This window comes from Chinchilla lanigera, unplaced genomic scaffold, assembly GCF_000276665.1.
Source record: "Chinchilla lanigera isolate Chin_1 unplaced genomic scaffold, ChiLan1.0 scaffold00035, whole genome shotgun sequence".
NCBI classification, from domain to species: Eukaryota; Metazoa; Chordata; class Mammalia; order Rodentia; family Chinchillidae; genus Chinchilla; species Chinchilla lanigera.
Genome location: NW_004955436.1, coordinates 10,975,756 through 10,990,746, shown reverse-complemented (window position 1 = coordinate 10,990,746; position 14,991 = coordinate 10,975,756). Strand labels below are relative to the sequence as shown.

At 43.3% G+C, this 14,991-nt stretch overlaps 1 protein-coding gene and 1 long non-coding RNA gene across 2 annotated transcripts in view; one reads left to right on the top strand and one right to left on the bottom strand.

Annotated features, from left to right (window-relative positions):
• Nucleotides 1–14,991, bottom strand: part of L3mbtl3 (l(3)mbt-like 3 (Drosophila)) — a gene marked incomplete in the record, with an annotated part of 113,739 nt that overhangs the window by 23,513 nt on the left and 75,235 nt on the right. Inside the window, 3 exon segments of the mRNA XM_013516682.1 lie at nt 8,341–8,490; nt 13,421–13,523; nt 14,584–14,698. Coding sequence (XP_013372136.1) covers nt 8,341–8,490; nt 13,421–13,523; nt 14,584–14,698 — 368 coding nt within the window.
• LOC106149058 lies at nt 10,751–11,479 on the top strand. The gene is made up of 3 exons (XR_001234991.1): nt 10,751–10,963; nt 11,059–11,284; nt 11,403–11,479. It is a non-coding gene; the product is annotated as an uncharacterized LOC106149058 (long non-coding RNA).

The following is a 14,991-nucleotide window of genomic DNA, read 5'->3' as shown; positions in this document are numbered from 1 at the left end:
CATGGGGCCTGTGACCCGAAGTGGTTCTCCATGTGTGGCATGGGGTTATAACATAGCACCTCTACCACCTGAGGGATCATGAAGGTTAAAGGAGCTAGCTGAGGGAAAGGTACCCAGAATACAGCAAATTCTCTAGGGATTTCAGAATTTTTCAAGAACCATGATGTTTAGGGAAAGTAATTAGACATACAAGCTTAAATATCATATGGTCCTCTCATGTGAGAAGTCCAGGTATAAATAAATTAAAGAGCAAAATAAAAGGTGATAGGACAGAGGGAGATAGATCTTTTATAAATGGCAAGGAGCCAACAGCTGGAGGGAGGCAGCGGGAAGACAGGGGAGGGGATGAAAAAGAATTAAGGTGTGTTATGAACATGTACCAACTCCTCGTGAGCAATAGCAAAATCTTACAAGTACTCTTTAGGCTTTTAATTAACCCAGTGGAATCCACTTGGATGGAAAAGGTAGTCTTTGTGAGTCAGCAGTCTTCTCTGGGATTACGCCTCACATTTTAGATGTCTTCCTATTTTTCTCTAATTAAGCCTTATGGTAAATATTAGGGAAACAAATATGAGAAAAGTAAATGCTTAGGAATAGCATGGCATTTGAATGCACACAGTGTATTTCCTCAAGTTGTTTATTTTCCATTTAAAAACAATCCCTACCCAATTATGTTCCAACCAGCCATACTCTGCTAAAAATAATATTGAAAGAAGTATGAAACAATACATTATTTTGTCTCAATTCAGGGCTAGATTAACTTGGATTAATTTTAGCCACCTCTCTAAATCCAACAGGAAAGGAAGTAGTAGAATACGAAGTGTAGATAAAAACATGCTCTATAGTTTGGCAAGCTTGCACTGTGCCATTATTGCCAGCCCAGCCTCAGAGATATGGCTGTTTTGGCCACAGCTCAAGTGCAAAGAGCCTACTCCTCAGTTTGGCTGGCTTTAAATAACGTGCTCACTGAAAGGGGCTGTGTCATCAGAGACTCAAAAGCAACTGGGGCTAAGTAACCATGGACTGGACCCTTGAAACCATAAGCCAAAATGGAGCCTTCCTCCCTTCCTGTAAGCTGAAGTTGATTGTGTCATGTATTTTCCAGTGACGGGAAGCTGCCTAAGCCAGAAACCCACTCTTCTCTTTTCAAAGTGGCCTACTCTAGTCTCATAGGGCCTACGTGAGGACCGGAAAGGACCAGCCCACAAGCACAAATACGGAGAATGCTAGGATGAGCTGTAGAAAATCCTGAATGTCAAAAGTCTACTTCTTTCTATTTCCAGAGTTACCTCCAGAGGGTGGTTTTTTTTTTTTTTTTTTTTTTTTTATTCTGGGAGTGAAACCATTCACAGGGCGCTTGTCAAAGATGGAGAATCTTAATGGGTTACACCTTACCATCTCCAAAATGCCTCCCATACAGGAAGAAGCTTGAAAGCTTCAGGACAAGAAGACCATGACCTATGCTGGGACTGAGAAAGAACACAAATGAACCCAGTGGAACAAAAGTCTTACGTCTGGTTAGCATCTGAATAAGGAGTTTTAAAAATTAAATTCTTTCTGCAATGATACTGAAGCGAGTTTTAGTGACTCGTGTTTTCATACATAAGGCCCAGGAGAGGTAACTATGGCTTAATCCTTATCGAATGACTAAAAATAAAACATTTTAATTAATGAGCCTCTTCAATTAGAATTCAGCATAAGGAACATATGCTAGTGAAGGAAGATACTAACAAGAATAAAATGAGTGAATAAAATGAATATTATTCGAGACACTAAGGAGAAACCCTCCAGATAAACTCACCCTGCAATTAATTAATCCTCCTATGAAATGAGAAGCTCTACTTTTCTTTTTTTTTTGTACCAGGAATCGAACTCATGACCTTGTGCTTGCCAGGCAGATGCTGTGCTGCTGAGCTATAACCCCGGCCCTGAGAAGCTCTACTTAACACAGTGAGATTTGGAAAGCAAAGATAATGTATCCTAAGAAGAGTCAGACTGCAGGATGTTTTTGTTGTTGCAGAAAAGAGCACAGATGCTACTGCTTTTCCGCTTCATACGGAAGGGTCTCCCGAGTAGGGACCAGTGATATTCAAGGAGACAAAGTAGGATCCCACTGTAATATTGTTCCAACAACTTCACAGTCACCTAACAGTAACACTCAGCTGTCCCTTGCACTCTGAATGGCCACCTTGCTGTCCCAGTGGCTGGCATCAGAACTGTGAGCGCTTTCATTAACACTGAGTTTCTCTGGTGCACACAAACAACTGCATGGCTTAGTTGCAGGGTCCCAAGAGCTGGGATATTTCAGAACTTTCACAGCTCCTAATTCTTACCGGGCAGCCTATGGATACAGCCAGGGAATGAATGCTGAGGGACTGAAATGACTTTCTCTCTTCTTCTACACCAAGCCTGAGGGACCAGAAAACCCCAAGAGCCAAAATCAAGTTCCCCAAGACTACTAATTAACTTGCATAATCTTTTAGAATTAGACTCTAAATTAATTTCATTCTGCTGTGTGACAGTTTTGCAAAGTAAATACATGTATATATGCTTAGAGTTTCATAATTGAAGTGAGCTCATTTTCCCATCTGTTTAATAGTGTACAGACAGGCTGGCAAAATTAGATTTTGGTGTGACTGGCAAAATTAGATTTGTATGGAGAGAGAGATCGGATCGAGGGTAGAAACCCTTGCAACTGGCTCTATGCAATCCTAGAGCAGAAATGCTTGTCCTAGGACTGAGACATTATAGGCCATTTTAATGGCCTATAATGAACTGAGACTGGATCTTTTCATTAGATTAGCAATGGGCACTTGCCTTACAAGGTAATATAAGCATTTGGAAGGCATTTTAAAGATGTTTTATTGTGTTCCTGTGGTTATGTCTAAGTAGGCTTAAAAACGTGGGAGCCTAAAACATTTAAGTGATTTTTTAATAGAGATAGCACCCAATTTAGAACACAATTACAAGCGGCTTTAAGACAGACTGATGACAGTAAGACCTCGCAGGGTGGATGCCCGATGCTTCCCAACTGTGGACACACTGTGAATATCACTCCAGAGAGGAGCGTTCACATTCGGGAGCCGTTCCCAAAGCCCGACATCCAGACCACGCTGCACCTGTCACCTGGTGCTTGCCGGACTTGAGGACTCCAGGGACACACCTGTACCTCCTGACTCACATTCTCTGCGAGCAGTGCCTTGAAAGCCACATTTTAAAAGAAGCAGCCTATTACCTGGGGGCAAACTGAAGTAAGAGAGCTGTGCTTTTGTTAAGATTCGCAGAAAAACACATCCTTTTACTCAGCTGAGGATGTGTCTTACAGGAAAAGCTCCCACCTTGCTGTCAGGGGCCCTCTGAAGGAAGAAGGGCTGCGTGGCCCAGATCCAGCAGACATCATCATCTCAGGGAAAGCACGGGCAGACACAGCCTCACCTGGAGCTTCTGTGGGACGGCTGGGTCAGCTGGAAAGGACAGTTCCAGCTAGACAGGCACGTAGCATGTGCTCATCAAGTCTCTGCAGGAAACATCTAAACACCGAGCCACCTCCAGAAGGATGGTGGGGCAGCCATCGGAATGTGGGCACAGCTTCTGGCGAGAACGGCCTGAACCCCAGCTAAACTGCTCTAGGATGCTGATCCCTTCAGCTCTCCAGGCCCCTCTCTGGTCACAGGGAGGCATCCCCATCCACATCCTTAGCGTGCCATTTACAGGTTGTTAGCTTCGGTAGTGGCACTGTCCACGTGGGCCAGGAAGTTCAAGAATAACAGACAGGGAAGTTGTTCTTTATAACTCAGTTATCACTGTACGTTCTACAAAAGTCCAGGTACGTATTTGGGGAATGGGTCTCATCCTGTAGTAATCACTCCTTTAGTATCTGGCATGTGATCTTACAAAGCTGAACATACAGGCATTTTTGTTTTGTTTTGAGGTACGGGGCATTAAATCCACAGCCTTGCATATGCTAGTCAAGAGTCCTACAGCTTTGTTACTGCTCTAGCCCATAAAAATACAGGAGTTTAAGTGAACAAAAAGGTTCTACAGCTGTCGCCTCTGAGGCTACAAAACTGGAATGATGGATGGTGACTGACAGTCACCACCCTTATCCTTAGCTGCAAGGTGGGTTGCTGGCTGCAGAGCATAACTCGGCAGGGAGACAGGACAACTGCCTCTGCCTTTATGGAGTTTACGCATAAGGTAAGCATATAGACCTCGAGGAAGTGCTTGTGCAATAAACCTCAACAGCACTTGAAGTGCGACTGAGAGTTGGTACCCAGGGGCTTGATGAATACCCTGGAGAAATCAAAGCTGCCCTGAGGAATGACAGTGCATCCTAACCCTGAAAGATGAAAGTTCTAGACAGAGGGAAGAGGGTGCCGGAGGACAGACAGGCTAAGGGATTTGGTTGAAAAGAGACTGGCAGAGACAAAGCTGGAGGACGAGACAGGGGCCGGATGACGCAGGACTCTGCAGGCCACAGTCAGAGTCAGGGTCTTAAAGAACTAACATCTAGGACACACAAAGAACTCAAAAAATCAGACCCTCTAAATTTAAAGACATGGTCCAAAAATAGCCATCTGAAATGAATACATACGCCTCAGATAAAGAAGCACAAATAGCAAATAAACATATGAAAAATGTTCACCATCACTGGTCATTCAAGAGATGCAAACTGAAACAACAGTGAAATTCTACCTCACTCCAGAGAGAATGGCTGTCCTCAGGAAATCAACCCATAACAAATGCTGTGGGGCTGTGGGAAAAGGAACCCTACTGAGCTGTTGGTGGGAGTGTGGACTGGTGCAACCACAGTGGAAATCAGTATGGAGATTCCACAAAATACTAAAACTAGAGGTTCCATTTGACCCACCTATTCCCCTTTTTGGCGTCTACCTGAAAGAATTAAAAGCATTACACCTCAGCAGTAGATGCACACCCATGTTTATAGCAGCACAGCTTGTTATAACCAAATGTTGGAAACAGTCCAAATGCCTGTCAACTGGTGAATGGATAAAGAAGATATGTCTTTCAATACAATGAATGGAGTACTACTCAGCCATAAAGGATAAGCCTGAGATATTTCTAGGTAGGTGGATGCACCTTGAGATGATGCATGTGTAAATCCTGCCCTGCTTCTCTGGTGTGAGAACCAGAGGTGTAAATGAGGACCAAAATGTACAATGGCTATGGGGAAGTGGGAAGAAACTGTTCAAATGAGAATGGGGACGAGGGAGGAGGGAGTGGGAAAGGAAAGAAGGGACAAGGAAAGTAGGAGAGAATAGAAAAAAAAAGGAAACAAAGCTTCTGTAAATCAGCAGGGGAAGAGGAGCTGTAGGGAGGGGATGGGACTGGGGAAGAAAGAAGAAGCAAGATAGGTCATGTACAGGTACATGATGAATTAGATCCTGTGTAGCTAAAGGGTACCAATAAAACAACAGAATCAGGGTCTTCATCCTAGGTAACCAGAGGATCCTGAAAGTTGTAAGTATATGATATGAAGTCAAGTGAACTTTTAAAATGCAGGCTGCACAGCTCTATCCTGGAAGATCGTGGTGGATGGGGACCAGCCCAAAATGTGAATTATAAGGAGGCAGCAGGGGAGTGGACAGACGGGAACGATGACCTGGAAATCAGGTGCCCAGGACCCTCTCCAGTGGGTGGCCCTTAAAATAATGCTGTGGCCTATGGATATGCATATTCCTTACATGGTCTATTTATTCTAGGTGTTACATCAGACCCTGCACCAAGGGCAACGTCAGCACCTCCTTCATGCTGTGACTGCCTGGTCTTTGGGAGAGGCATTGAAATAGGAGTCCTGAGACGGTGCAGAGCCACTACCTGAGCCCGGCCTGTGTCCCTGGCTCCCACACAGGGCCACAGGCCTGATGCCCTCCTGCGGCACCTGCACTGCTTGCCTTTAGCCCTCTCCCAGGCTCAGCGGTGCAGCAGGGTGGAGGTGCTGGGGAATCAGTGGGCGTGCACAGCCTCCCTCTGTGATGGAAGGGACATGGTGGGGACAAAGCTCAGCTCCCTTCTCCCCGTGCTGGGCCAGCGTCAAGCTGTGTGCTACGCACAGCAGCCCAGAGTCCTCCAGGTCCGCGCCCTGCCTCCTGCGGTGCTGAACCTGGGACCTGGCTCCCCTGGTGCCTTCCCCGCCCTGCCTCACTGCCGTGCTCCTCCCCCTGATGTCTTGTCACCTCTACAGGAAGTGGGAGCAGTCAAGTCCTTTTCCCGCGATTTCCTTCTGGTAGAGCAAGGTGTCTCTTGCTGTCCCAAAGTGCATTTAAAAAAAAAAAAAAGGAGAGACTGGCAACCAAATTTAGTAAATTAGAAATGATGCAAGGCCCACACACTAAAACCCGAGTGAAACTGCATTCAGGTGAGCAGTGAGAGAGCGTAAAGGGGAGAGACTGCAGTCTGACACCATGAGCATGCTCTTATTTCAGCAACATTAACCTAGGAACAGCAAAAACGTCAGCTAGCCACTGTTTTGCTCCTAAAGACAAAAAGAAATTCAGGCTGAGCGTCCTGGTCCAAAACCTGGAATCCAAAATGGTGCAAAATTGGAAACTTTGTGAGTGATTTCGGACGATCGCAGATTTGGGATGCTCAGTGGTTAAAGTCCGTACAAACACTCCTAAGTCCAAACTAGTCCCAAATCTGAAACGCTTCCAGTCCCAGGCACTGTGAACAAGGCGCACTCAACCGGTACTGTGAAAAAATAAGTAACCCAGTCCTCTTGTAAAAACACTAATAAAAAGTAACATTTCTTAAGGGATTATTACTTCGTATAGTTACTATGCTAAGAGCTTTACGCTATGACTTTTCATTGCATATAGTCCTGAGAAACAGAGATGCCGAGCAGAGAGCTACTGAGCCGTCAGAGCTCACACACCCGGCTGGCAGGAGAGTCGAGATGTACGACGGAGCCGAGGCTGCGCTGGTCATCAGCATGCTGTGCTGCTCCTCTACAGAGGGAAAGAAAACCCTCCAGGTGCTCCGGTCAGGCTGGGCCTAGACTACTTACTCATCGGGTCTGTGGGCCAGAAATACCTCATCTCAAGTCCTGTGTTAAGAGCCCAGATGCCAGGCATGAAGGATGGCACAAAGTAAACTGTTCAAGCTGCACGGGGGTAAGAAAGTTGGGGTGCACCAACACTTTACATGTGCTGTGCGTGTCTCACCGGCTGCGCATCGTACACCACAGGGAAGTACTGCACAGCACGGTCCGCATCCCTGACAGCCTTTATTCGGGAAAACGGCGCTGGAGGACCGTTTCCACCAGGAACGGGAAACCCCCTTGAACAGCACCAAAAATGCTTAGTTCAGTTTTTTAAATGTCACTAATAATTTATTTTTAGAGAAGTTTTACGTTTGCCCCAGGAATTACAGACGTAGTTAATGAACCTCAAATTACTTAGTATCCCTAGGTTTCAAGGCACTGGATTCTTTTTAATGAAACAGAATGCCCCTACTCCTCATAACCTTTGTATTCCAGCCTGGTAGTGTACTGACTTGCCCTGGGTGGAACTGACTCACTGTGTTGCGGGTCAGTGGGAACGCTGGAGCAGAGCAGAGTCCCGTGGAACCAGCTGTGGGGTCTGCCTGGCATCTCTTGCGTTTGCTACACGGGCACACCTTAGCTCTGACGTAGAGTGAGGGTCCAGACGCACTGAAAGCCTTGAATGAGCCTGCAGTTTTGACTCTGAACCTTCCAGAACAAGGTCCAGGGTTTCCATGGAGCGGGGTCCCGTCTCATCTCCACTGTGACAAGTGGAGTCCTACACTGTCTCACCCCTGCGAGTCCCAGCGAGAACTCTAAAATTCTAACACATGAACACATGCACAACTAAAAATGCCATCTACGTCACACACTCAGGATTTTCCTGAAAGAAAGCAACGGACAGTACTGGGAAGCAAGCAGAGGACTTCTTTTTTTAACCTCCTCAAGACATATTTCTGACCCTGAATTATACTCACGTTAAGGTTAAACTCTTATTTTTGGGAGCCATGCATTCACTATGTTGCCCAGGCTGGGCTTGAACTCCCAGGCTCAAGTGGGATCTGATCGTCCCACCTCAGCCTCTGAAGTAGCTGGGACTGCAGATGAACTTTTCTTGTTTGTAGGAGACCAGCAAGAAAGTAGAAAGGCTCTTTGATCTCTTGGAAAAATGTGAGTCAGGACAGACGATGAGGCTTTCAAGTAGTGATCTCTACCATCATTTGACATTGAGTCAAATGCGTTTTCCACAATGCACATGAAAACACAAAACAGAGAAGGCGGACAACCTCCTCAATCCCCATGCTGCGGAATGACAGGAACATCACCACTTCTGTTACCTGACTTCAGGAGCTGTGGAGCTTTCATTTGTGTCTGTCCTTTTATTCCTTGGAAATGATATGCTGGCTGGAAGCATCTCACCACTTAAGCGATCCGGGAAAATGCGGTCTTTATTCAAATTGATATCTGAATAGGGACAGCTGGCAGCGCTGACAAATTAAAAGAAAAAGAAAAGGACATTTCCATTAGAACGCACCTACTACTTTTCAATGAAAATTACAGGCTACAGAATATAAAACTCCTACATTATATATATTTCTATATGTGTATGTGTATGATTAAACATTCATACACATACACAGAAACATTCTATCTATAAAACATATTAAGTATATTCTGATTGAAAACATATCTTCACACTAGATTTGAAGCAGCAAGCTACGGCTGTCCCTGGAACCGAGTGGTGGATATGGAAGAATTCCCTTGGGGTTGTTCAAGGGCTGGACCTGGGCTTATGTCTGGGAACCATCAGCCCCCAGAAGAAATGCTTAGGGCCTGTAGTAGGGCTGGGGTTACAGGTGGGGGAGAGACTCACGGGATCAGTGGGGTGGTCTGCTTCTCAAGGGACCCCCCAGCCCAGGGCAGTCCCCAGCTATTCAGTTTCCTCGGGCACAGTCACTGCCCTCCCAGAAGGAAGGTACACCAGCGAGCACACAGTGACTGTAGCAGTGAGCCCTGTGAAGGGGAGTACCTCAGCTCTTTTGTTAAACAAATGAAAGCAAAATGTTCCTTTATATCATCTTATGGCAACCTGGACAGCTCAGAGGAAGACTGCTAGCCAGAATAACATTCCCTGAGTGGCTCCACAGCTATGCCCCCTTTTTTTCTCACAAACTGCCTGAGTAAGGGAAGGATTTCAAACTCTCAAGCAAAAGTAATAAAACAACCACATTTCCAGCTGTGAGGCTGAGGCAGAAGACTGCTGCATCTAAAGCTAGACTGGGCAACTTGGCGACTTAGCAAGACCCTGTCTCAGAATGAGAGAGAGCGAGAGAAAGAGAGGGAGAGTGAGTGAGAGACAGAGATAGAAACAGAGAGAGAGAAAGAAAGAAAGACAGGCAGACAGACAGAAAAAAGCTGAGAATGTAGTTCAGCGCAGATGCCTTGGGATTAATCCATAGTACCTTAGAGAAAGGGAGACAGAGAGACAGAGAGAAAGAAAGAAAGAAAGAAAGAAAGAAAGAAAGAAAGAAAGAAAGAAAGAAGAAAAGAAGAGAAAAGAAAAGAAAAGAAAAGAAAAGAAAAAAGAAAAGAAAAAAAAGAAAAGAAAAAAAGAAAGGAAGGAAGAAAGAAAGGGCTGAGAGTGTAGCTGGGTGAAAATGCCTTTGGTTTACTCCACAGAACCTTCGAGGAGAGGGTGGATGTGAAGTTGCATTCAACCCCTACTGCTTCCTGGAGCGCTACTGCCCTCACGCCTCCATGAGAGGCCATCGCACTCTCCCAAGAAGCAGTGGCCCTGTCCTCCGTGTGCCCGCCTAACGCACAGCGACACTAAGCAGGCACTCAAAGGCATGTGCTCCATGGATGGATGGATCGATGCTGAACTAACGAGATTTACAGTCTGCAGTTACAAATTTTTAAAATATTCCACAGACTTCATAAACATTCTTTAGAGGTATTGGAAATACTGTTTTGTCACATTTCTTAATTTCTCCAGTATCAAATTTTACATAGAAGCATTTACTGCTATAGGTATTAGGCATGTACAATATCTATTTTTATTGAACTTTAGTTCCCCCTTAAGCCCCTCATATTTTTGATTTCTCTGCTGTCCAAAGGAATGTACTGACCAAAGGAAACATAGGACACAACCCATATAAAAGCTCCCTTGCTGCAGACCTAGAACTGAGCAATCTGGCTACTGAATATCCATGGTTCCAGAGGAAACTGCCTTACCCATACCCATACCCAGCTCTTTCACAGATCATTGCTATTTCAACATCAAAAACTGGGGGGAGGGTTTTTCACATACTCAGACTTCATTCCTGAAATGCAAGTTTTGTTGCTCACACTTCTTAGACCAAATCCAATCTGTAATCTTCTGAGACAGTAACAACAAAACGCTAGTCAAAACAGTCTTTTGCTTGTGTGTTCATAAAACTGACTATTCTTGCTAAAAGAGCAACTTTCCTTATCTTAGCAGAGAATCCAAGTTTTGATTTATGCAGTTTCTCAGTAAATTAATCTAAAGAGAATTTTCTCATTATGTTTTCCTAAACACAGCATATCTTAGCAAGGACAAAAATCCGTGTCAGGGAAGTGAACCTTCCAAAGACTATCCATGATGAGCAAGCTCTTCCACAAGTCTAGTAATGGAACAGAAAACAGGCTGTGTCTGTTAAGAATTAGTACCCTGCCAGTAAAGGGACAGTGAGTGTGGTAAATAGGACAGCCTAGTCAGGGAGTCCAAGAAAATCCCGTTCAAAGGCCGAGAAGGGCAGGCAGCACTTGGGCAGAGGCCGGGCCTCCCACGAGCTTGGTGAACTGTATTCCTCTGTCCAGAGCCCAGCTCCGCCCCAGGCACAGACCTGCCGGCTGAGCCCTGTGGAGGTGGCGAGAATGAATGCGGCTTCTTCATGAAGGCTGAGTTTCTCAGTCACAAGGGGCATTTCTGCCCCTCCTGTAAGGAGCATGAGTAATTCTCTGGGAATTCTTTACCACATTTCTCCATAAACTCTTCCAGGAATCTTCACAAATTTTTTCCTTCTCTTAACCAGCAGAGTGCTGCATCTATGACAAAATGCCACAAAGCTAAACAGTGAAACTTAGCGACTGGAGGCAGTGCTGGCGAGAGACCATCCGGGTCCCCCGCGCCTGGGGGAAAGGTGCCCTGGATGGATGTTCAGTGGGGACACCGGCACAGACAGGACAGTCACCAAGACCCGACTATCGCAGGCAAACTTCCCCACGCAGACCCGAAGCTCTCCCAAAGAACTACCAGAGGTGGGTTGGCTTCCAGAAGATCAAACTAAAATTTAAATACTCAGCTGCATCCCAGCAACATATGGTCAGTATTCATCTACTTTTTCTATTTCTTCATTCTTTTCCTTCACCATTTCAGCAAACTACCTTTCGTTCAGTGAATACCATGGGATTGCAGAGCAGTATGAAGGTCAGTGTGCCCAAGTTTCAATGCCGGTTAGTACTGTGTATCTTAGGTTTTAATGATTGGCTAGCTTGTATAGTTTCCTTATTGTGAAATATCTGTGATCAGCGCATGGGGCGATGCCTTGAGAGGAGGTGGGTGGGGGTCATCCAGAATACAGATCCTTAGCTAGGTGTGGTGCCAAAGGTCTGTCATCCCAGTGCTCACAGGCACGAAGGAACACGGATAACAACTTGCAGACCAGCCTAGACAATGTGACGAAACGCTGTCTCAAAAACTGCAAAAGAGGGTGGGGATTGGGAGAACACTCATTGTGAAGGCCTTGGTTTAGTCTCAAGTATTGAAAATTTAAACAAAGATCAGACCCTTGCGGTTGGACTGGTCTCCCTCTCACCACTCACAAAGGCTAGTCACTATATCTCTCAAAACTTGTGGGAAAATAATAGTTTCTAAATCATAGCATCATTTAAAAAACTGCCTAATACATACAAAGCAATTACAGCAAATATTACTCCTTATTGAAGAGCTGCCACTCAGAATTACTTATGGGATGAAAGAAATTCGGAGTAGTCAATGGATATTTATCATGCTCTTGAATTACCTTTGGCATTTAGACCTATACAGCTTCTGAGAAATAATCTGGCTTCCCTGACTAGGTAATATTTAATAACTTCTAAGATGTATTTCTAAGTCAGCACTCTTCTCATATAACTTTTAGTTTACAGCCCATGCAAGCAAATAAATGGATTTCTAAATGGATATTTGCAAACAGAATCACCATCCTATGTATGCTCAGATTTTTTTCTTCTGGAATACACTAAACCTCACTTAAAAAAAAAAATACTAGGGAGGAGCATTGAAAAAGGAAGATAAGTAGGATTTGAGGTTGAAAAGATGAAAGAGGAAAGTATATCCAGATGAAATTAATTACACTAGTTTTACAATTCCTGCTAATGCTTGAGGATTAGGTGGTACGATTTCAGAATCTTAAAGACCCAGATTCATAACTTATACAAACTAGATAAATGAAAAGTCATTTTTCTTATGGGGCAACCCAATTAACATGCATTTACAACACTTACAGAGACGTATTATTAATTGAATGCATACCCAAATAGAATATTTTCTTCCTTTAAAATCTCAGAGAAATCACAGGAATTTATTGGTATTTTAGTAATATTTTTTAAATGTTTATGAAGATTCCCAAGTCACTTGAACAATACATCAAATATAAATGTAAAGATTTGGTTTCCTTCCGAATTTATTTAGGAGGGATAAGAGAAAAATATGAAAAAAATGGTTTCCTGACTCTTACATTCTCACTTTTGACTATATTTGTGCTTTTTTGATGCTCATTACTAATCTAATTAATAATGCTTTTTATCATTCAAATTGTCAAGTCCCCTAGTCACACACTCTCCTACTAAATAATCTCAATAAAGTCTGCCCTCTTCTCATTATCCTGGAATGGTCAACCATTAACTATTTCAGAAGCCATGTATTTATAAAACTAGTTAGGTTTGAGGTGTGGTGCTGTACACCTGTAATCCCAGCACTCGGAAGGCTGAGGCAAGAGGATCACTGTGAGTTCAAGGCCAGCCTGGGCTATATAGTGAGTTAAAAGCTAGCCTGAACACATGGTGAGAACGTGTCTCAAAAAAAAAACAAAACACAAACCAAAAAAAACAAAACAAAACAAAACTAGTCAGGTTGCCAGGAAAAGCCAACTAACTAAAGTAAATAAGTCTATTTTAAACCATCAATGCATTTTCTCTCAGGAAGATTGAACTATAAATATATCCTTCATTTTTTTCACGGTTACCATGGCAACCCTATTGCTTATGGATCTGAGTTTAAAATTAGTTCACATCTGTTTAGTAGCCAAGAAAATAATTTTAATCATCTATGGGCTAGGGACCTTCTAATAACCTTGGGAGACATCCTTATGTCAGGGCGTCATGGTGACTACGTACCTCTGAGGGCCCAGATGCCTTGATCTCTTAAAATGACCAATCCCCTTACATCCAAGGGTTGTGCATCCACCTTGGTCAGAAGTTTCCATTAGTTCTGTGGCACCTATAAAAAAGAAAAAAAAAAGCATCCAATTTCCTGAATGAACACAAACAGAAAAACCAGTAGATAACAGGAAATAGGGAGGTAGCCTTTTGCAAATGCGAAAAGTCTTCCAACCTCTTCTACACTTAGACCCTCCCTCACCCTGACCACGTAGGTGTAGATGGACTCTCCCTTCTGCATGCGGCCCTCAGCATTCAGCTACAGGCCTGTATGTGTATAGACATACATGTCAAATTGTGGTTTAGTTTTATTTTGCCACATAAAAGGTACAATATAGATGTGTGCTATTTGGAAACTTGTCTGATAAATCTTTCAGTGGCAACATCAATATTCTTTATGACTGGTGTACAATGTCTATACGATGACACACCACAATTTATTTAACCAATATTGTCTAGGTTTTGTTATTTTACACAAGTTGCAATGAATATCATGTAGATTTACTGTGCCCTTACATGCTGTGTATGCAGTACCCAGAAGAGAACACTTAATTTATTTAAAAAACCAATTATATATTTTTCCTGATATATAGAGTATATGTGTTACATATGTTACAATGTAAATATCTTTCTCTAAATTAAGATTGTGCTATGTTAAATTCTTTCTGTATCTTTTTTGAAAACTCAAGTGAAATTTTTAGTTAGATAACTGTAGATTCACATGCGGGTATAGGGAATACTAACGGAAGATTTCTTTTACCCTTTATCCAAGTCTCCCAATGGTTACATCTTGCAAAGCTATGGTATAAAGTTATTCTTGAGATACCAGCACTGATACAATTTTGATAGTCTGACGAACTCTCTTCTAAATGTTCCACAGCAATTTTAAAGGGCAATGTTTATTTCTAAAGGAACATTACTTTTTCAGGCAGCACATTTTTTCTTTCCTATTTTTGTGACTACGGTAATTAAATATATTAAAAAGGATGACACTGAGGAACAACATGCAGTAGACAGAAAAAAAGAAGGAGAGTGAAGGATATTAAGTATGCTGCACTAGAGAATGGAGGCCGGGATGTGACAAAGGCAAACATTTGCCAGGATACTCTGGCATGTCTTACTCAGAGGAGGCTGGAGAGGATGCCCAGTTTTGGAACACCAGCCCACAGGGTGGATATCTGGAGAATCTGCATCTATCCAGTAGTCATAGGTGCTGCTCCAGCCATCGAAGTGAACCTGGAGAAGAGGAGGACACGACTAATCACAAACCTTCCTAGAGTAAAAGCGCTGCCCACGACACGGCCATTGTTATTCTCTTCAAATACAGACAGAAAATTTAATACCCAATAAATCATTTCAATTACGGAAAACACTTCACTATAGGAGGAGATAAAAGGTGCTTCTGAATACCTTCCACATAAAATCAGCTTGTCAATACATGCCTCACTACAGGCATTTCTATTTTTTTTTTTTTTTTTTTATTTTTTATCAAACTCATTTGATTGTAAATATTGTTTAATTTCTTCTTT